Genomic DNA, 23120 nt, shown 5'->3' with positions numbered 1-23120 from the left:
AAGAAGGCAAATGGTATGTTGGCCTTCATAGCGAGAGGGTTTGAGTACAAGAACAAGGATGTCTTGCTGCAGTTGTACAGGGCCTTGGTGAGACCACATCTTGAGTATTGTGTGCAGTTTTGGTCGCCTTATCTGAGGAAGGATATTCTTGCCATGGAAGGAGTTCAGTGAAGATTCACCAGGCTGATACCTGGGATGGCAGGAATGACGTATGAGGAGAGATTGGGACGATTGGGCTTGTACTCACTGGAGTTTAGAAGAATGAGAGGGGATCTCATTGAAACTTATAAAATTCTGGCAGGACTGGACAGACTAGATGCAGGGAGGATGTTCCCAATGGTCGGGGAATCCAGAACCAGGGGTCACAGTCTAAGGATAAGGGGTAGGCCATTTAGGACAGAAATGAGGAGGAATTTCTTCACCCAGAGAGTGGTGAACCTGTGGAATTCTCTACCAGAGAAGGCAGTAGCGGCCAAGTCATTAAATATATTCAAGAAGGAGTTGGATATATTTCTTAAGGCTAAAGGGATCAAGGGGTATGGGGAGAAAGCAGGGACCGGGTACTGAACTTGGATGATGAGCCATGATCGCATTGAATGGCGGAGCAGGCTAGAGGGGCCGAATGGCCCACTCCTATCTTCTATGAGTCAAATACTTCACTCTCCATCTTAATGAAGAATTCTATCATATTATGATCGCTCTGACCCAAGGGGCCTGGCACAACAAGATTGCTAATTAATCCTTTCTCATTACATAATACCCAGTCTAAGATGGCCTGATCTCTAGTTGGTTCCTCGACATATTGGTCCAGGAAACCATCCCGTATACACTCCAGGAATTCCTCCTCCACAGTATTGTTACTAATTTGGTTAGCCCAATCTATATGTAGATTAAAGTCACCCATGATAACTGCTGTGCTCTTATTGCACGCGTCTCTAATTTCCCGTTTAATGCCATCCCCAACCTCAGCATTACTGTTTGGTGGTCTGTATACAACTCCCACTAACGTTTTCTGCCCCATGGTATTTCTCAGCTCTACCCATACAGATTCCACATCATCAGAGCTAATATCCTTCCTTACTATTGTGTTAATCTCCTCTTTAACCAGCAATGCTACCCCACCTCCTTTTCCTTTTTGCCTGTCTTTCCTGAATATTGAATACCCTGGATGTTGAGTTCCCAGCCTTGGTCACCCTGGAGCCATGTTTCCGTAATCCCAATCATATCATATCCGTTTACATCTATTTGCACAGCTAATTCATCCACCTTATTACGAATGCTCCTCGCATTAAGACACAAAGGCTTCAGTCTTGTTTTTTTAATGCTGTTAGACCTTTTAGAATTATTATTTACTGTGGCCATGTTTGATTTAAACCCTTGATTTCTCTGACTGCCACTTTTGCTTTTCTCCTTCCTGTCTTTTGCTTCTATCCTTGTTTCCCTTTCTTCTGTCTCCCTGTACAGGTTCCCTTGTCAATTAACTTGTCAATTCTCTCCACAAATGCTGCCTGACCCGCTAAGTGTTTGCAGCACTTTCTATTTTTGCTATATATGCAACTTGTTGTTGTAAACTAATACTTTAAAGTAACATTCTAACACTCATTAGGTTAATGCTGTTTCCTGTACTTACTTTTACAGACATGTGCTGGGTTTTACATGGCATCTTAGTTCTAGTTATTCCTTCATTCCTGGAGCCTACCCTTCTTTTCCCCAACTGAAGTTGCTCTATCTAATGTTCTCCCGGTTTCTACAGAAGAATCCTTCACACTATGGCCCCAATATTTATGGGGAGGCGGGGAGGAAACAGGGGAGCAGTTCAGTGGTAGGGAAACCCAAAAGAATGGCTTTCCCTCAGGTCCTGCTGAATTTAATGGCAGGACCTGATTACCATTTTTGGAATAATTTCTCAGCCGCAACCAGCCAGATTGAGAGACTGGCTGGCTGTTGTGGGGGGTAGACCTGCGGCTCCAGGCCGCAGCTGGGGAGCATAGAGGAAGGAGCGGGGGAGGAGGGAGATCGGGGATCGAGCGGGACATCGAGGAGGGGGCCCAGAGAGATTGGAGGTTGGGGGGTCATCAATGGGGAGGTGAGAATGGGAGATTGGGGAAGGAGCGAAGATTGCAGGGGGGGGCCATAAAGGAGATTGTGGGGGGGGAGCCACGGAGGAGATCGCGGCGGGGGGGGGGGGCCCACGGAGGAGATCGCAGGGGGCCGTGGATGAGATCGCAGCGGGGCCGTGGAGGAGATCGCAGGGGGCCGTGTAGGAGATCGCAGGGGGCCGTGGGGAAGATCGCAGGGGGGCCGCGGAGGAGATCGCAGGGGGCCGTGGGGAAGATCGCAGGGGGGCCGCGGAGGAGATCGCAGGGCCGCAGAGGAGATCGCAGGGCCGCAGAGGAGATCGCAGGGGGGCCGTGGAGTATCGCAGGGGGCCGTGGAGGAGATCGCAGGGGGCCGTGGGGAAGATCGCAGGGGGGCCGCGGAGGAGATCGCAGGGGGCCATGGAGGAGATCGCAGGGGGGCCAAGGAGGAGATCGCAGGGGGGCCGTGGAGTATCGCAGGGGGCCGTAGAGGAGATCGCAGGGGGACCGGGGAGGATCGCAGGGGGGCCGTGGAGAAGATCGCAGGGGGGCCGCAGAGGAGATCGCAGGGGGGCAGCAGAGGAGATCGCAGGGGGTCCGTGAAGGATCGCAGGGGGGCGCGGAGGAGATTGCAAGGAGGCGCGGAGGAGATCGCAGGGGGGCACGGAGGAGATCGCAGGGGGGCCGCGGAGGAGATCGCAGGGGGGCCGCGGAGGAGATCGCAGGAGGGCCGCGGAGGAGATCGCAGGGGGGCCGCGGAGGAGATCGCGGGGGGGGTGGGGGGCTGAGGAGGAGATCGCAGGGGGGCCGTGGAGGAGATCGCAGGGGGGCCGTGGAGGAGATCGCAGGGGGGCCGTGGAGGAGATCGCAGGGGGGCCGTGGAGGAGATCGCAGGGGGGCCGTGGAGAATCGCAGGGGGGCTGTGGAGGATCGCAGGGGGGCGCGGAGGAGATCGCAGGGGGGCGCGGAGGAGATCGCAGGGGGGCCGCGGAGGAGATCGCAGGGGGGCCGCGGAGGAGATCGCAGGGGGGCCGTGGAGGAGAGCGCAGGGGGGCCGCGGAGGAGATCGCGGGGGGGGGCCGAGGAGGAGATCGCGGGGGGCGGGGGCCGAGGAGGAGATCGCGGAGGGGGTCGAGGAGGAGATCGCGGGGGGGTGGGGGACCACGGAGGAGATCGCAGGGGGCCGTGGATGAGATCGCAGCGGGGCCGTGGAGGAGATCGCAGGGGGCCATGTAGGAGATCGCAGGGGGCCGTGGGGAAGATCGCAGGGGGGCCGCGGAGGAGATCGCAGGGGGCCGTGGGGAAGATCGCAGGGGGGCCGCGGAGTAGATCGCAGGGGGCCGTGGAGGAGATCGCAGGGGGGCCGCGGAGGAGATCGCAGGGCCGCAGAGGAGATCGCAGGGGGGCCGTGGAGTATCGCAGGGGGCCGTGGAGGAGATCGCAGGGGGCCGTGGGGAAGATCGCAGGGGGGCCGCGGAGGAGATCGCAGGGGGCCATGGAGGAGATCGCAGGGAGGCTGCGGAGGAGATCGCAGGGGGGCCGAGGAGGAGATCGCAGGGGGGCCGTGGAGTATCGCAGGGGGCCGTAGAGGAGATCGCAGGGGGACCGGGGAGGATCGCAGGGGGGCCGTGGAGAAGATCGCAGGGGGGCCGCAGAGGAGATCGCAGGGGGGCCGCAGAGGAGATCGCAGGGGGTCCGTGAAGGATCGCAGGGGGGCGCGGAGGAGATTGCAAGGAGGCGCGGAGGAGATCGCAGGGGGGCACGGAGGAGATCGCAGGGGGGCCGCGGAGGAGATCGCAGGGGGGCCGCGGAGGAGATCGCAGGAGGGCCGCGGAGGAGATCGCAGGGGGGCCGCGGAGGAGATCGCGGGGGGGGGTGGGGGGCTGAGGAGGAGATCGCAGGGGGGCCGTGGAGGAGATCGCAGGGGGGCCGTGGAGGAGATCGCAGGGGGGCCGTGGAGAATCGCAGGGGGGCTGTGGAGGATCGCAGGGGGGCGCGGAGGAGATCGCAGGGGGGCGCGGGGGAGATCGCAGGGGGGCCGCGGAGGAGATCGCAGGGGGGCCGCGGAGGAGATCGCCGGGGGGCCGTGGAGGAGAGCGCAGGGGGGCCGCGGAGGAGATCGCGGGGGGGGCCGAGGAGGAGATCGCGGGGGGCGGGGGCCGAGGAGGAGATCGCGGGGGGGGTCGAGGAGGAGATCGCGGGGGGGGGGGGACCACGGAGGAGATCGCAGGGGGGTGGCCGCGGAGATCGCGGGGGGGGCCGCGGAGGAGATCGCGGGGGGGCCGCGGAGGAGGTCGCGGGGGGGCCGCGGAGTAGATCGCGGGGGGGGCCGCGGAGTAGATCGCGGGGGGGGGACCGAGGAGGAGATTGCAGGGGTGGGCCGAGGAGATCGCAGAGGGGCCGCGGAGGAGATCGCAGGGGGGCCGCGGAGGAGATCGCTGGGGGGCCGCGGAGGAGATCGCTGGGGGGCCGCGGTGGAGATCGCAGGGGGGCCGCGGAGGAGATCGCAGGGGGGCCGCGGAGATCGCAGAGGGGCCGCGGAGGAGATCGCAGGGGGGCCGTGGAGGATCGCAGGGGGGCCGTGGAGGATCGCAGGGGGGCTGAGGAGGAGATCGCAGGAGGGCCAAGGAGGAGATCGCAGCGGGGCCATAGAGAAGATTGTAGGGCAGAGCGTGGAGGAGATTGCAGGGGGGCCGCAGAGGAGATCGCAGGGGGGCCGCAGAGGAGATCGCAGGGGGGCCGTGGAGATCGCAGGGGGTCCGTGAAGGATCGCAGGGGGGCGCGGAGGAGATCGCAAGGAGGCGCGGAGGAGATCGCAGGGGGGGCCGCGGAGGAGATCGCAGGGGGGCCGCGGAGGAGATCGCAGGGGGGCCGCGGAGGAGATCGTGGGGGGGGGCCGCGGAGGAGATTGTGGGGGGGGCGGCCGCGGAGGAGATCGCAGAGGGGCCGAGGAGGAGATCGCAGGGGGGTCGCGGAGGAGATCGTGGGGGGGGGGGCGCGGAGGAGATTGTGGGGGGGGCGGCCGCGGAGGAGATCGTGGGGGGGCCGCGGAGGAGATCGCAGGGGGGCCGCGGAGGAGATCGTGGGGGGGGGCCGCGGAGGAGATTGTGGGGGGGGGCCGCGGAGGAGATTGTGGGGGGGGCGGCCACGGAGGAGATCGCAGGGGGGCCGAGGAGGAGATCGCAGGGGGGTCGCGGAGGAGATCGTGGGGGGGGTCCGCGGAGGAGATTGTGGGGGGGGGCGGCCGCGGAGGAGATCGTGGGGGGGCCGCGGAGGAGATCGCGGGGGGGGGGCCGAGGAGGAGATCGCGGGGTGGGGGGGTGGGGGGCCGAGGAGGAGATCGCAGGGGGGCCGCGGAGGAGATAGCAGGGGGGCCACGGTGGAGATTGCAGGGGGGCCGAGGAGGAGATCGCAGGGGGGTCGTGGAGGAGATCGCAGGGGGGCCGTGGAGAATCGCAGGGGGGCTGTGGAGGATCGCAGGGGGGCGCGGAGGAGATCGCAGGGGGGCCGCGGAGGAGATCGCAGGGGGGCCGCGGAGGAGATCGCAGTGGGGCCGTGGAGGAGAGCGCAGGGGGGCTGCGGAGGAGATCGCGGGGGGGGGGCCGAGGAGGAGATCGCGGGGGGGGGGCCGAGGAGGAGATCGCGGCGGGGGGCGGGTCAAGGAGGAGATCGCGGGGGGGGGGACCACGGAGGAGATCGCGGGGGGGCGGTGACCACGGAGGAGATCGCAGGGGGGGCCGCGGAGGAGATCGCGGGGGGGGCCGCGGAGATCGCGGGGGGGCCGCGGAGGAGATCGCGGGGGGGGGCCGCGGAGTAGATTGCGGGGGGGGGCCGAGCAGGAGATTGCGGGGGTGGGCCGAGGAGATCGCAGAGGGGCCGCGGAGGAGATCGCAGGGGGGCCGCAGAGGAGATCGCTGGGGGGCCGCGGTGGAGATCGCAGGGGGGCCGCGGAGATCGCAGGGGGGCCGCGGAGGAGATCGCAGGGGGGCCGCGGAGGAGATCGCAGGGGGGCCGAGGAGGATATCGCAGGGGGGCCGTGCAGGAGATCGCAGGGGGGCCGCGGTGGAGATCGCAGGGGGGCCATGATGGAGATCGCAGGGGGGCCGTGGAGGATCGCAGGGGGGCCGAGGAGGAGATCGCAGCGGGGCCATAGAGAAGATTGTAGGGCAGAGCGTGGAGGAGATTGCAGGGGGGAGCGTGGAGGAGATTGCAGGGGGTGCCGTGGAGGAGATTGTAGGGGGGCCGTGGAGGACATGCGGGGGTGGGGGCGGAGAGGAAATTGCGGGCTGTGGAGGACATTAGGAAAGCATTGGATCGGGGGGGTGTGGGGGGGTCCGATCACTGGGGAGGCTAACATGGTAGCTTTGGTATGCCAGGGGGAAGCACTCATGCTCCTTCTGGGCCACAAGCAGTGCTGGAAAGGCTGGAAAGGCCACCTGTTCCATCCAGCAGTCCTCACCACCCTTCGGCTGCCGGGCTTTCCGAGCCACGGGAAACCCAGAAAAAAAAATCTTAGGCCTGCAGCCTCATTAAAATATTTAAATGAGGGACCTGCCTCCTGAGAGTGGGTTGGTCACTGCCCACCGCCTGTTTCCGTTAAAACTGGAAGTGGGCAGTTTGGGTTCGGCCTGATCCAATGTGCCTTAATATCAAGATTCTTGTTTGATACTCCAAATTCATCACATTAAATTGCTGCAATCATTACCATTATCAGTACTTCACCCTAGGGCTCAAAGTTCTTGCCAGAAGAAAAGTTTGTAAAGGCTAAAATCTACAATTGTACTGCTGGTTGTTTTACCACAGTTCAAGTGGTAATAGTACAAAATGATAGCAGTTTATTTTATTGAAATTCTAATGTTAACACTGAATTTGCTTTTCGAAAGATGTTGGCAGTTCTTTGGCACCCTGCTGGATGAAGAAAACTGATTTTGGAGCATTCATCTTACAAAGATGGAAGAATGCCAGAGTTCCTATGTCTGCACAATGCAAGTACACTCCCCGGTGACACTGACAACTAGGCTGTGGTGAACTCCACAATCCAGACTGCCTCTTCTAGATGAATAAGAAAGTCACTGAATGAAGAACAGTGGGGAAGAAGTTTAAAAAGAGGCAATAAAGAAGAAAAACCAGATATAAACAAATTAGTATAAGAGATAATGTTGGGTTCAAGCCTGTACTTTATTCATCTTTTTTGAAGTAACTGTAATAATTTCTGAACAAAATCTAACATTTATACAGGCTACTATATTAAATAGCAAGTTAACCAAGGTTTACTAAGTAAGAGTAAAATCCAGTTAAGTGTTCATATGAATAATGAATGGATTGGTTTAAATTCTGCTTCATGCACTTAAGTAGCATATTATAATACAGGGTACCAAGAAAGTTTGAGTTCTAAGGAGAAAAATACTGTATTGATTAAAATCAAAAAATTCGACTATATCACAGAGTAATTGTAATCATGTCATGGAAACAATAGACGTGCCTTCATTTTATGTTCTAAATGTAGAGTCATGTGATACACTCAAATTGTACATTTTAAATGTTACATTTTCTGTATTACAAATGTTATACTGATGGTAAAGTGGAGTTAGATATAGATGTCATAACAGTGATGGAATACAGTATTTTACGTTCATACCTTGCCAAAATTATCTATTATACCTAGTCATTTTTATTGTAAGAGATGCATCAATGTTTCTTTCTTACCTGCAGACAGAACATTGTCTCTGGGGCTGAAGAGCAGTGAACATCACAATCACGGAGTAATTACGAGGAGGGGCCTTCACAAACCTTCGAAATTTGTCACCATTCATTCGAATGACTGAACGTCTGGAGCTCCATTCCATTAGCTGTTCCACCTTTTCTGTCAGGAGGTTCTGACATACAATAGGAAATAATGAGGATTAGACAGGAAAATCTCTTACATCAATTATATGATGGTCATAAAATGCTGGCTGTAAAAAGTATTAAGGTCAAGATAGTGAAGGAAACAATTTAGGTTAAAGTATTAATATAATTGATAAAAAAGCATATTTCTAGAAAGCATTAAATATTTACCCACTAATCTATGCATTTTAAAATAGAGGTGTAGGAAACTAATAATTACCATTATTGTAGTAAACAATGAGGCGGATAGTAACAGACTTCAGGAGGACTTAGACAGACTGGTGAGTTCAGCAGACACATGGTAGATGAAATTGAATGCAGAGAAGTGTGAATACATTTTGGTAGGAGGAATGAGGAGAGGCAATATTAACTAAAATTATAAAGGGGGTGCAGGAACAGAGAGATCTGGGGGTGTATGTACTCAAATCTTTGAAGGTGGCAGGACAAGTTGAGAAGGCTGTTAAAAACACATATGGGTTCATAGAATTGTAGAATCACAGAAATTTACAGCACGGAAGGCGGCCATTTTGGCCCATCGTGTCCGCGCCGGCCGACAAAGAGCTATTTAGCCTCATCCCACTTTCCAGCTCTTGGTCCGTAGCCCTGTAGGTTATGGCACTTCAAGTGCACATCCAAGCACTTTTTAAATGTGGTGAGGGTTTCTGCCTCTACCACCCTTTCAGGCAGTGAGTTCCAGACACCCAGCGCCCTCTGGGTGAAAACATTTCTCTTCAACTCCCCTCTCACCTTTCAACCAATTACTTTAAATCTATTCCCTATTTAAATCTATTTGAATCCTGGAACTCCTTCCCTAACAGCACTGTGGGAGTACCTTCACCACATGGACTGCAGCGGTTCAAGAAGGCGGCTCACCACCACTTTCTCAAGGGCAATCAGGGATGGGCAATAAATGTTGGCTTTGCCAACGATGCCCACATCCCATAAACAAATTTTTAAAAAGTATCAAATATGAGTTAACTGGGGTAAGGCAGCAGTTAATGAAATGAAAGCTTTGATCAATTAGCTTTAAACTTGAAAACAAGAAACTGCTTTCAGCAATGGAAGTCAACATAAAGGAATATGAGTATGTCATTCATCTCAGCAAGCCTGCGCCTTTTTTTGTTAGTATTAATTTTCCAAGACTGGAAAACTCACTTAAACTACAATTTAAATATGAAAGGGTCCAATAATGACAAAAATATCAGGGTTGATCCCCAGGCTGTGCTAAGTTAGCAGACTTCAACCAAAATGCATATAGGGTTGCTACAATTAACTCAGTATCCATGGGTTAGAAAAGCAAAAGGAAATCATCCAGAGTTCCCTCTCCAATTGCTCTCCAGTCACATCTGCCAGATGGGCACTTGAGCGCAGGCTATATTTTCGCTGCAGAGAAAAGCCAATGTTATTTTGTTATATATGACACCTTTACAGAAACAACCTTTTAAATGGGCAGTAACCCAACAGTTTTCCCCTTGAAGAGGAAAGTATATTTGGGTACCTATGGGGACTGAACAAATAAGACAGAATTAATTTAAAAAGCCTGGAGAGAGGCATAATAGCAGTTAAGACTATCTGGAAGAGCTCTGTGCAAAGTGCCAAATGTTACTTTCCCACTAATGCCATCCCTTTTTGTTTGTGCCCTCTCCAAAACTGTTAGGTTGCAGTCATACTGTGCAATAGCAATAATTAACACCTTACATGTTCATATCAAATTCATTTGTCCAATACTTGAACTAAGACACTAACCGATTTAAAGTAAATAGTCCCTCAAAATTCATTCCCTAGCAACTCTGCCATCACAGCACACAATCACAGTTTGAATAAACCCAATACTTTTGCCATTATTACTCTACTTAGAAGATTACTTAATGTATGTTTTCTGATCTTACTTTCCAGGCTTAATATGAAATAATAACCTATGTAAACTTGAGGTCATCCAAAACTAGGCTGCCCGTGTCCTAACTCGCACCAAGTCCCGTTCACCCGTCATCCCTGTGCTCGCTGACCTACATTGGCTCCCGGTTAAGCAATGCCATGATTTCAAAATTCTCATCCTTGTTTTCAAATCCCTCCATGGTCTCGCCCCTGCCTGTCTCTGTAACCTTCTTCAGCACCAGCCCCCCACCCACCCCCCCCCGCCGAGATATCTGTGCTCCTCAAATTCTGCCCTCTTGAGCATCCCTGATTATAATCGCTCAACCATTGGTGGCCGTACCTTCCATTGCCTAGGCCCCAAGCTCTGGAATTCCCTGCCTAAACCTCTCCGCCTCTCTTTCCTCCTTTAAGACATTTCTTAAAATCTACCTCTTTGACCAAGCTTTTGGTAACCTGCCCTAATTTCTCCTTATGTGGCTCGGTGTCAAATTTTTTGTCTTAATACTCCTGTGAAGCGCCTTGGGATTTTTTACTATGTTAAAGGTGCTATATAAATACAAGTTGTTGTTGTTGAATATACTTCAATTATCATTTTAAATACTTCAATGAGGTCCCTGTTAATTATATTTCCAGAAGCTCAAGCTTCTCTAATCTTTCCTCACAGCTCTTCACTTACATTTGGGATCAGTCTTCTTGTTCATTTCTGTACCTTTTCCATTGCATGTGTATTCATCTCTGGATAGCCCTGCAGCCATTGCTCATCAGGGTGCCTGGAATATGTCAGTCCTTGTCTTCAAAGTTGGTGCAAATCCCTCGAGCAGCAGAACTACCTCCTTCCTTGCTATGTATCTCATGTAGCGGTGTAAAGTTCACAAGAGTACAGCAATTTTTTATGTAGTTATAAATGGCATGACGTACTTTACTTTCCAATTGTATTGTTCAACAGTGCTGGAAAGTTCAAATCATTAGTTGGCAATGTGAAGCTAGATCAGCAATTTGTGCTAATCCTCAAGGATATATAACTGCATAAAAACTGTAAACTGGATTGTTACAGCACGTACATGCACTTTATTATGTTTATGTTTATGTTGAATGTTAAATGTCTTAATCAAAATGTACACTCTCGGGAGCCGCAAGCCTACATTTTGTTGTACTGCACTTGTGCACTAACAATGACAATAAAGTTGATTATTATTATTATTATTAGTATTAGATGCTTTGGAAGCCAAGTGAGCAACCTTAAAAGCACAGACTGGATTCTGCTCTTGAGGAGTGTATAGGGCAGTTGTGACTTTATACAAGATCACGGAATGTTAAAAGGCAGAAGAAAAAGCCAACTTGCATTACATTCATTGGACTAGAAATTCATCTGAGCGCCATTCCATAGCGCCATGAAAAGGCAATAAAATGGCAGCCACCTGGTGGCGGGTCCTGCGGTGGCCGCCATATTCATGTCCCCCTTTGCGCTGTTGGTAACTGGCAACGCCCTGAAAGAAGAAATGACATCAATCAGCATGCAACCATGCCGAGCTTCGACCCTAGGGCTGAATTCAGTGCTGGGTCCTAAGCACGCCAGGTTAACCTGGCATGCAAGCAGGCTGACAGTGGTGATGTCAGCACCTCTTAAAGGGACACACACATCCTTCAGGTAAGATTGCATTTCAGCTTTTGGACTGGTTTTTTTATTTTATTGAAGTAGTGGCTTGCTGCAATACATGTTTTGTAAGTGAGTAGGGAGTGCTGCTGGATGCTTGCCAGGCCTCAGATGGTAAAGGAAGGCCTCAGAGAAGACAAGAAATGCTGCAAAAACTCAGCAGGTCAGGCAACATCCGTGGAGAGACAAACAGAGTTCACGTCTCAGGTCAAGATGCTGCCAGACCAGCTGAGTATTTCCAGAATTTTATGCTGGAATTTCAGATTTATAGCACCTGCTCGCAGAGGGAAGAGGAGATGCAGAAGAGTAAGAAGTCGAAGAGGAGGAAGCAGAATGAAGGATGCAACCCAGACAGCCCTTTTCTGGCCGGGATATCTGGGATGGAATCAGCCACCTGAGGTACCATGACCACATCCCCAATTCCCCTTTCAATTTTTGTTCCACACCTCACTTTCCCTCTTTTACTGATGATCACGGCGTCCTCGTGGCCCCAATGCTGAAATAAAAGCCACCACAAAGCAAACTTTCCAATTCAACTTTATACATCTATCCATCCAATATGACACAAGAAATCAACTCATTGCCCTTATGCATTCTCTTAGTGACTGTCTTGTGTGGCTTTGCCTATCCTACTGATGTCACGCAGTGCTACACCAGTGGCAGCAGCATAGCTACTGATTTTGTGAGCGGGACAGTGTACATGGCCTTGCTGGTGGACCTTGAGGACCATCTCATCTTTCTTTCCCTCTCCTTATTTCGCTTTCTGTACATGATTTTACATTGAATTAAATATTCTAACTTACACTTCTTGGTTTAGACTCTGCGTGCCTCAGCAAGGATTCTTCAATCTGATTGGTTGAAGAGAAATGTTGTTGCTAGCTCTGTTCACACAGGTCCCAGATCCCTTGTAGAGGCTGCCATGCTGCATCGGGCTGCCGGTGACCATAGGTTGCCGTGCAAAAACCCACGAAGTCTGTGGGTAGCTGTAAGCAAAATGAACAGCTAGCGTCGGGCGTTCGCCACTGACCGCAAAATCCGGGCCATGGCAAGCATTTACATTTTTAAAAAAGATCAGAAGTTACTATAACTGTGATGCAGTCCACTTGCGCTGCTAATGTCCTGCATGATCCGGTTAGTAAAAGGAAATTTTTTAAATAAAGGAATCCAGCAATGTTTCTTACTATTCCTGAATTTCTTTTCCCCTTTCAAATCAGGATTTAGGGCTGAAGAAAATAGTTGTTGTATTACACAAATAAAGGATAAAATCTGCATATAACATTGTTATGATGTATTGTCCTGCTATCTCATCATAACTGTCACAATATTCAAATATAGTATCAAAATGTACAGTACTGGTAACAGAAACATGTTGTGGCATAATAGAAAGTTTTTTACAGGTCCGGAATTTGCGGTATTAATAACGTCGAGGCGGGCAGCGCTCGCCGTTATACAATCATAGATATTTATGGCACAGCAGGAGGCCATTTGGCCCATCATGCCTGTGGTGGCCAAAAAAGAGCTATCCAGCCTAATCCCACTTTCCAGCCTTGCACGTTACTGCATTTCAAGTGCATATCCAAGTACTGAAGTACTTTTTAAATGTGATGAGGGTTTCTGCCTCTACCACCCTTTCAGGCAGTGAGTTCCAGATACCCACCACCCTCTGGGTGAAAACATTTCTCTTCAACTCCCCTCTCATCTTTCAACCAATTACTTTAAATCTATTCCCCCTGGTTATTGACTGCTCTATTAAGGGAAATAGGTTCTTCCTATCCACTCTAACTAGACCCCTCATAATTTTACACACCTCAATTAAATCTCCCCTCAGCCCCCTCTGTTCCAAAGAAAACAACCTCAGCCTATCCAATCTTTCCTCATACCAAAAATTCTCCAGTCCTGGCAACATTCTTGTAAATCTCCTCTGTACCCTCTCGAGTGCAATCACATCTTTCCTGTAATTTGGTAACCAGAATTGTACGCAGTACTCTCGTTGTGGCCAAACTAGTGTTTTATACAGTTCTAGCATAACCTCGGCTAATAAAGAAAAGTATCCCATGTGCCTTCTTAACCACCTTATCTACCTGTCCTGCTACCTTTAGGGATCTGTGGACATGCACTCCAAGGTCCCTCCGTTCCTCTATACTTCTCAGTATACTACAGGAAACTCTTTTTTATCCGGCACCGACGGGACCAGCATGGTGCCGGTTTATCAAAAAGTCCGGATTACAGAGAGGTATAGTAAAAGGTACGAGAGCCCCATACACAGCAACAGATCCAGACTTCCCTGTTGCTTAGCAACAGGTGCAGGAACCCCGGCCACAAGATCCAGGCGTCCCTGTTGCTTAGCAACAGGTGCAGGAACCCCGGCCACAAGATCCAGGCGTCCGTGTTGCTTAGCAACAGGTGCAGGTTACACAGCCACAGATCCAGGAACGGCCACTAATATGAAGTGAAACTTAACTGAACCTACTCCTGAATTTTGTCGGTTAACAGAGATTTCTGATTATTTAGGTGCTGGTAAATCGAGAGTTTCCTGTACCATTTATTGTGTATTCTCCTGCCTTATTAGCCCTCTCCAAATGCATTACCTCACACTTCTCTGGATTGAATTCCATTTGCCACTGTTCTGCCCACCTGACCAATTTATTGATATCTTCCTGCACGCTACAGCTTCCTTCTTCAGTATCAACCACACAGCCGATTTTAGTATCATCTGCAAACTTCTTAATCATACTCCATATATTCAAGTCTAGATCATTGATATATACCACAAAAAGCAAGGGACCTAGTACTGAGCCCTGTGGAACCCCACTGTAAACAGCCTTCCAGTCACAAAAACACCCATCAACCATTACCCTCTGCTTCCTGCGTCCGAGCCACTTTTGAATCCAACTTGACACTTTGCCCTGGATCCCATGGGCTTTTAACTTCATGACCAGTCTGCCATGTGGAATCTTATCAAAAGCCTTGCTAAAGTCCATATACACTACATCAAACGCACTACCCTCATCTACATAGAAACATAGAAGATAGGAGCAGGAGTAGGCCATTCGGCCCCTCGAGCCTGTTCCGCCATTTAATGAGATCATGGCTGATCATCCAAATTCAGTACCCTGTCCCTGCTTTCTCCCCATATCCCTTGATCCCTTTAGCTTTAAGAAATATATCTAACTCCTTCTTGAATATATTTAATGAATTTGCCTCAACTGCCTTCTGTGGTAGAGAATTCCATAGGTTCACCACTCTCTGGGTGAAGAAATTCCTCATCTCTGTCCTAAATGGCTTACCACTTATCCTTAGACTGTGACCCCTGGTTCTGGACTCCCTGCCATCGGGAACATCCTTCCCCTTTTCCCAATCTATTGCCGTTCAGATAATAATCTGTCTTCCTGTTTTTACCAGCGAAGTGGATAACCTCTGGAGTTTCTCTCCTTGTTACCTCCTCAAAAAATTCAATCAAGTTTGTCAGACATGACCTTCCCTTAACAAATCCGTGCTGACTATCCTTGATTAATCCATGTCTTTCTAAATGAAGATTTATCCTGTCCTTCAGAATTCTTTCCAATAATTTTCCCACCACCGAGGTTAGGCTGACTGGCCTGTAATAATTCGGTCTATCCTTTTCTCCCTTTTTAAACAGGGTACCACATTAGCAGTCATCCAGTCCTCCGGCACCACACCTGAAGCCAGAGAGGATTGGAAAATGATGGTTAGGGCCTCTGCTATTTGCTTCACTTAACAGCCTGGGATACATTTCATCCGGGCCTGGGGATTTATCCACTTTTAAAGCTGCTAAACCCCTTAATACTTCCTCTCTCACTATGTTTATTTCATCTAATATTTCACACTTCTCCTCCCCGATAGCAATGTCTGCTTTGCTCTTTTCCTTTGTGAAAACAGACACAAAGTATTCATTAAGAACCCTACCGGCGTCTCCCGCCTCCACACACAGATTACCCTCATGATCTCTAATAGGCCCTACCCTTTCTTTAGTTACCCTCTTACTCTTAATATATTTATAAAACACCTTTGGGTTTTCCTTGATTTTACTTGGCAAGAATTTTTCATGCTCTCTCTTTGCTTTCCTAATATCCTTTTTAATTGCACCCCTGCACTTTCTGTACTCCTCTAAAGATTCTGCAGTATTTAGCCCTCGGTATCTGTCATACGCCTCCGTTTTTTTCTTTATCCTACCCTGTATGTCTCTGGACATCCAGGGGGCTCTAGATTTGTCCCATCTTTTTTCTTTAAGGGCACATAGTTGGTCTGAACCCTCCAGATCTCCTCCTTGAATGCCTCCCACTGCTCTGACACTGATTTACCTTCAAGTAGCTGTTCTTCTGAGCAGGCGAGAGAGATGCCCACTGGAAGGCAGTGAAGTCCTTCTTTAAAATTGCAGAGCAGGCTCTGATCATGTTAACTGGACCCAACTGCAATTTCAACCATAGGCCTGTGTGGGGAAGCTGCTGTGGCTTCTTCACCAGACCAACTTTGCAGCAAGAGGAGCCAGGGCCAGAAGAGGCTCAGAAAGGTAAGTGGATTTTGTTTTTAGTTTCCTTTCATTAGAGCTCCTCTGGGCCCCACAATGAAATCTTGGTCCCCTCTCCCCCGGGCTTCCCTCCTACACCCTCGATCATGAGGCCCTCCCAACCATTTACCTGAAAGCTGGGGTCTATTCCTTTGTGTCCCAAGCGGCAGCCTCCTGCTGCCTGACATCTTGCTTCCGCCCCCAGGTTCAGCCTGGAAACTGACGGGGCATAGGCAGATGAGACCTGTGAGTTAAAATGTTCTGGGCCTCATGCTGCGAAAGTCCAGTGCTGTCATCTAGGACCCTTGTAGGGCACTGCAAATGAGAACAAATTTGCTGATGACAAGAGCATTGTGAAGGTATGTCTGCTTTTCACTTTTGCAACATATTTCTTGTGGGACCCATCAAGTATGGCAAAAACCTAAATTGGGAACTCATGCACCCTCATGTGTAGTGAGATTCTATACCAAGCATTGTGTACAATCACTGTCCTTTACAAACACTTTTTCATTGTACCAAAGCTGGATGGCAAGTTTTTTTTATGCAGGTGAAGATGACAGCCAAGCTACAGCAAACAGATGCTTAGGCTTCCAACTCAAGGCACCACGCTGTTGATAAGGAGTTTCTCAGTAGGGTCAACAGTCAAGGATGCAGAAAATTGTCCCGTTCTCCTAAGAGCCATCGACCCAGTGTTTAATATTTTTCAAATAACTGAGATATTGTGGGCTGCCACACAGTGAAGGTATCATATCTGCTTTTTGGATTAATAGCCAATGAAATGCTTAATGATGTTTTTGTGTTCAGACACTACCTGAAAATTAATTGGGTCAAAATCTTCTCTGTTCATTAAAACCATAGAGTCGATATGAAAAGCTCTGATTCCCTATGAAAAGCTCTGTTGTCCACAGGGTTGCCATATATGATGTTTTGCCTGAGAGAGAGAGAGAGAGCCCTGCAACCCAGTGAAGGCTGCGTGTTCTGTCCAGCTGATGCCTTTTATCCACATAAAAAAGTGATGAACCTGTTGCCTTGTATCCATTCATAAAGTGGTCATCCTCATCCAAATCATACAATTGTATCGGAGTTGACACAGCGGGCTGGATTTTACCAGCCCTGAGGAGGCGGGTTTGGAGGCGGGACTGCTGGAAAAATCAGGTAGTTAACAGGCAGTTAAGAGGCCTTTTCCCCATTTTGAAACTTCTGCTGCGGGCTTCCCGATGTCAGAAAACCCCGCCAGTGTAAGTGAGACATGCTGTGGGTCTGTTGTAATGTTTGTGTATAGATGACAGCTGCAGAAGCGGTGTGAAGGATGCAATGGGACACTGGTGAGTATCAGAAGTAAGGAAATCTTGGGAAAGTCATTTTTAATGTTTAGATTTTTCTGTAGGTGACAAGCTTTGAAGTGTTTGTGTGGCCTCACCTCATTGGGAGAGGTGACAGATCACTTCTGTACCCTCACCTGCAGCTGCCATCTGTTTTATCCTAAGGAGAGAGTCATTGGAAAGCCTGGATGCAAGGGCTCACCCTCAATGCTGTCAAACACTGACAAATCATCTGTCAAGAAGAAATGGTACATGTCCCTTTAAGAAAACTGGCAGATGAAGCGTCATCAACTGACATCATCTGACACCGGTTTTCCCTTAATTGGCCAGCCAGCCCACAGGGCAGGCTTAACAAGGCCAATCAGGGGAAAATAGCGCCTGTGCGTCAGTCATCGCTGGGGGGTGGGACTAGAACACGGAAGGCAGCAGTCCCGCCCCCAACTTGTCTCGGTAAGTAAAATCCAGCCCAGCATGTCCCACACTCCCAAACCTTTTAGGAGTTACTTGTATTGCAGTAGGATTGTGGCACAGTAAATACAGGTGTAGCATAGCAAAATTAAAGATTGTATACAAGGACAACATTGGGAGCAAAAAAAACTTTGTAAAATGTACAATGCAGAACTCCAAAAATGTAAACCTTTAAGCTCATCCTGCAAAACCACAATCTCCCTTTAAAAAGCACTACTAAAGAAACCTCACAATGATCAGCAGTCATGTGCCCAGTTTTTGTGGGTAAAGCTAATTTTATGGGCGGAGCCTTGCCTAAAATCATCAAATTTGCTGCAGGCCTGTTTTAGATAAGTTCCATCTATTAATGTGGTCCACACATGCCAGTAGTGTGGCTTAACAAAAAACCTCTGAAAAGCCCTCTGGATTTCCCGACCCACACACATGGCCTGTGACACCCTTACATTCTATGCTGTCACACCATCCCCTGCATGATAATATCCTAGCTTTGTTTTGGATTGAGCAAAATGTGACAACCCCATTCCTCTCCACACCAGATTTGAATATTGTAAAACTTGTATATAATTACAACATAAGCTATTATCAGGGAACTGAGGGAATCCAAAACAGCATTTTCCTGAATTCTGAATGCCTTGAATTAATCTAAAGAGGCTACTTTACACTTAAGAAGCATCTTCATCTTCAATACAACCCTTAACTCTATAGCACCTGGTTAGGAACTGCCACACTTCATGAAAAATTGTTTCGTAATTTCACTGGAAAATACGAAATACACTTCTAGAGTGTAGCATCCAACCTTGCACCCACAGTGAGTTCCTCAACTTCTATTTTTAGCCAAAAATAAAAGCCGTGTAATGATCATGGTTCCTCATCATTTCTTACTTGTGCATTGGTGGCTTTAAAAGCAATTTTCCATATTATGAATGTGCATCTGCATGTAGTGGCAAGATTCAATCTGAAACAATTAATTGCCAACTACAAAAGTATAGTATAGCATATTTTCTATTTCATTTCTACAATAAATGATTTTTGTGACTTACACTAATTCACATTACAGATTCCTTAGAATGCTGGTTGATGAAAACTAAGAAGTAAACTATACATCATAATTTGGCAAGAATGACAAAGATGTAAATTTAAATTTAGATTTCAAGGCATTTAAATATCTCTTTTACGTCACTAAACTATTACAATGGGGGCAATTTTAGCCATACTCACTCAGCAGAAACCTGGCAAGTGGGCAGTTAAAATCACCCTGGCTCTTTTTTAAAAATCCGTTTTTATGGGATGTGGGCGCCGCTGGCAAGGCCAGCTTTTATTGCCCATCCCTAATTGTCCTTGAGAAGGTGGTGGTAAGCCGCCTTCTTAAACCGCTGCAGTCTGTGTGGTGAAGGTACTCCCACAGTGCTGTTAGGTAGGGAGTTCCAGGATTTTGACCCAACGACGATGAAGGAATGGCGATATACTTCCAAGTCAGGATGGTGTGGGACTTAGAGGGGAACTTGGAGGTGGTGGTGTTCCGATGCACCGGCTGCCCTTGTCCTTCTAAGTGGAAGAGGTCACGTGTTTGGGAGGTGCTGCCGAAGCCTTGGCGAGTTGCTGCAGTGCATCTTGTAGATGGTACACACTGCAGCCACGGTGCGCCGGTGGTGGAGGGAGTGAATGTTTAAGGTGGTGGATGGGGTGTCAATCAAGTGGGCTGCTTAGTCCTGGATGGTGTCGAGTTTCTTGAGTGTTGATGAAGCTGCACTCATCCAGGCAAGTGGAGAGCATTCCATCACACTCCTTACTTGTGCCTTGTAGATGGTGGAACGGCTTTGGGGAGTCAGGAGGTGAGACACTCGCTGCAGGATACCTAGCCTCTGACCTGCTCTTGTTGCCACAGTATTTATGTGGCTGGTCCAGTTAAGTTTCTGGTCAATGGTGACCCCCCAGGATGTTGATGGTGGGGGATTCGGTGATGGTAATGCCATTGAATGTCATGGGGTGGTGGTTAGACTCTCGCTTGTTGGAGATAGTCATTGCCTGGCACTTCTGTGGTGCAGATGTCACCTGCCACTTATCAACCCAAGCCTGAACATCGTCCAGGTCTTGTTGCATGCGGGCATGGACTGCTTCATTATCTGAGGAGTTGTGAATGGCGCTGAACACTGTGCAGTCATCAGCGAACATCCCCGTTTCTGACCTTATGTTGGAGGGAAGGTCATTGATGACACAGCTGAAGATGGTTGGGCCTAGGACACTGCCCTGAGGAACTCCTGCAGCGATGTCCTGGGGCTGTGATGATTGACCTTCAACCACCACAACTAGCTTCCTTTGTGCTAGGTATGACTCCAGCCAGTAGATAGCTTTCCCCCCGATTCCCATTGACTTCAGTTTTACTAGGGCTCCTTGATGCCACACTCGGTCAAATGCTGCCATGATGACAAGGGCAGTCACTCTCACCTCACCTCTGGAATTCAGCTCCTTTGTCCATGTTTGGACCAAGGCTGTAATGAGTTTGGGAGCCGAGTGGTCTAGGTGGAACCCAAACTGGGCATCAGTGAGCAGGTTATTGGTGAGTAAGTGCCGCTTGATAGCACTGTCACAGAAATCACAGAAATCACAGAAACCCCACAGTGCAGATAGAGGCCATTTCGGCCCATCGAGCCTGCACCGACACATATCCCACCCGATCCCCGTAACCCCTACTCCAACACATATCCCACCCTATCCCCGTAACCCCACGTATTTAATCCCCCTAACACTAAGGGTCAATTTATCATAGCCAATCGACCTAACCCGCACATCTTTGGACTGTGGGAGGAAACCGGAGCACCCGGAGGAAACCCACGCAAACACGGGGAGAATGTGCAAACTCCACACAGACAGTCACCCGAGGCCGGATTCGAACCCGGGTCCCTGGCGCTGTGAGGCAACAGTGCTAACCACTATGCCACCTTCCATCACTTTGCTGATTATTGAGAGTAGACTGATGGGGCGGTAATTGGCCAGATTGGATTTGTCCTGCTTTTTGTGGACAGGACATACCTGGGCAGTTTTCCACATTGTCGGATAGATGCCAGTGTTGTAGCTGTACTGGAACAGCTTAGCTAGAGGCGTGGCTGGTTCTGGAGCACAAGTCTTCAGCACTATAGCCGGGATGCTGTCGGGGCCCATAGCCTTTGCTGTATCCAGTGCGCTCAGCCGTTACTTGATATAATGTGGAGTGAATCGAATTGGCTAAAGACTGGCTTGATCGCAACATCTACAATTTTAACCTGCTTTCCTGAGCAGGCAGCAAGGACACGCGCCCAGAGCCAACAGGGTCCTTCTTTACATATGCCTGTTGTGGCCTGATGACATCATTGAGACCCGACTGTAATTTTAACTCAGGATTGAGCGGGGAATCCACCTGGAGTTAAAATCTGGGCCAGTTTGTATCAATTTACTGCTAATGTCATTAATTCAACATCCTGTATCAAAATGCAACCACAGTCGTTCTTTTATTTCCTTCTAAGTGCTTCTTACATTAGCTGATGTCAAATAATAAATTGTGCTCCAGGGGTTTATGGCACAGTAGAAATGACTGTAAAGGATGAGCTGTAGTTAGAAAGGGCTGAGTATAGGGGTAAGAAAACTAATTTGATGACAAATGGGAATTAGTAAGGGTTTTTACAACAGTGTGCTGCAGTATTTATAAGAACCACAAGCTATGGGATAACCAATTTCACTATAAAATTTTCAGCCAGGAGATCAATAATTCTAGCAGCACAGAGCTGCATAAGATCTAATTTGTTACTATGATACTCCACACTAAGGGTGCAAACTTAATTTTTTTGCAATCATGTATTACAAACAATATCCTTAAGCAGGCCAAAACCACAAATTTGCTTTTGTCAGTTCCAAAGAGCCAGTTTTGTTACATCCTGCTGTTAGGATTTAATTGCATTATGCTCTCATCTATTATTTCACCAGTGTTCAATTTTCTATCTTCCAAATCATTTTTGTTGCACTTATTTTTCCTCTTGGACTAAACTCGGGCTAGAAATTCATCTTAGGCGGTGGTGTATAAAGAGCAGTATCGGTTCGGCTGCCCATTATACGCTGCGCCTGATATTCAGTTCCATTGCAGTCAATGGAGCTGAACATCAGACACTGCGTATAACGGGTGGCCGATCTGTTACCGCCCGATTTGTGCCACCGCCCAAGACGAATTTCTAACCCAAAGACTTTGAATTAAGTACTGCATCTTGATTCTGTATAAAGAAATATGCATTTTAGGATTACCTCAAGACTATGGTTTCTGATGAAATGCAATATTTATGAAATACTCCATGTGTAATCTTGAGACAATCATATTTAAGATAATTAGACTGGAAGTTGTTTTTTTCTCATCTACTTGTCTCTCCTATTTGTAAGTTTCTGTGCTCCAAATTAGGGTTGTATTCCCTAGAATATAGATGTTTAAGGGATGATTTGATCAGTTTTCAAGATATTAAGGGGATTAGATAGGGTAGATAGAGATAATTTATTTCCGCTGGTTGGGGATTCTGGGACTAGGAGGTATAGTCTAAAAATTAGAGCCAGACCTTTCCAGGAGTGAAACACTTCTACATGCAAAGGGTGGTAGAAGTTTGGAACTCTCTTCCACAAACAGCAATTGATGCTAGATCAATTGTTAATTTTAAATCTGAGATTGATAGATTTTTGTTAACCAAAGGTATTAAGGGATGTGGGGCAAAGGCGAGTATATGGAGTTAGGTCGCAGATCAGCCATGATCTCACTGAAGGGCGGAACAGACTCGAGCGGCTAAATTGTCTACTCCTGTTCCTATGTTTCTATGTCCTATGTCCCAATGCTCCTCTTAGCCAGGTTCTAAAGCTGTTCTCGGCAAATATTCCAGATTTCATTGTGCCAGTGTACAGTATTCATGCCAACCTAGAAAAATAATAAAAGCTGACAAACACTTTCATAAAACAAACACGGCCCACAAAAAACTGACAACTCAAGAACAGCGCAGATCATAGAAGGATACAGCACAGAATGGAGGCCATTCAGCCCACCATGCCCATGCCGGCTCTTTGATAAAGCCATCCAATTAGTTCCACTCTCCCACTAATGGGCCTGGATTTCCTCGGAGTTGCGCTCTCCCTCCACCGGCGTGGCTTTACTGGCAGCATGACGGAAAGAGACTGACGTGCAAAATTAAAGCACATGGGATTGGGGGTAAGGTATGGACTTGGATAGAGAACTGGTTGGCAGACAAGAAGCCAAGAGTTGGAATAAACGGGTCTTTTTCTGAGTGGCAGGCAGTGACTAGTGGGGT

General features: G+C 49.2%; 1 protein-coding gene across 5 annotated transcripts in view; it reads right to left on the bottom strand.

Moving 5' to 3' along the window:
• Positions 1-23120, bottom strand: part of tusc3 (tumor suppressor candidate 3) — a 921641-nt gene that overhangs the window by 679938 nt on the left and 218583 nt on the right. For all 5 annotated transcript variants that reach the window (XM_085970510.1, XM_085970520.1, XM_085970545.1 and 2 more), the window contains one exon: positions 7785-7954. In XM_085970510.1, coding sequence (XP_085826636.1) covers positions 7785-7954 — 170 coding nt within the window. The remainder of the gene's footprint in view (positions 1-7784; positions 7955-23120) is intronic.

The sequence above is a fragment of the Somniosus microcephalus genome, chromosome 2 (assembly GCF_052327205.1).
Source record: "Somniosus microcephalus isolate GS21.2 chromosome 2, FLI_Smic_1.0, whole genome shotgun sequence".
In the NCBI taxonomy this organism is placed as follows: domain Eukaryota; kingdom Metazoa; phylum Chordata; class Chondrichthyes; order Squaliformes; family Somniosidae; genus Somniosus; species Somniosus microcephalus.
The sequence above is the reverse complement of the archived record's forward strand: the minus strand, read 5'-3'. Positions and strand labels throughout refer to the sequence as shown.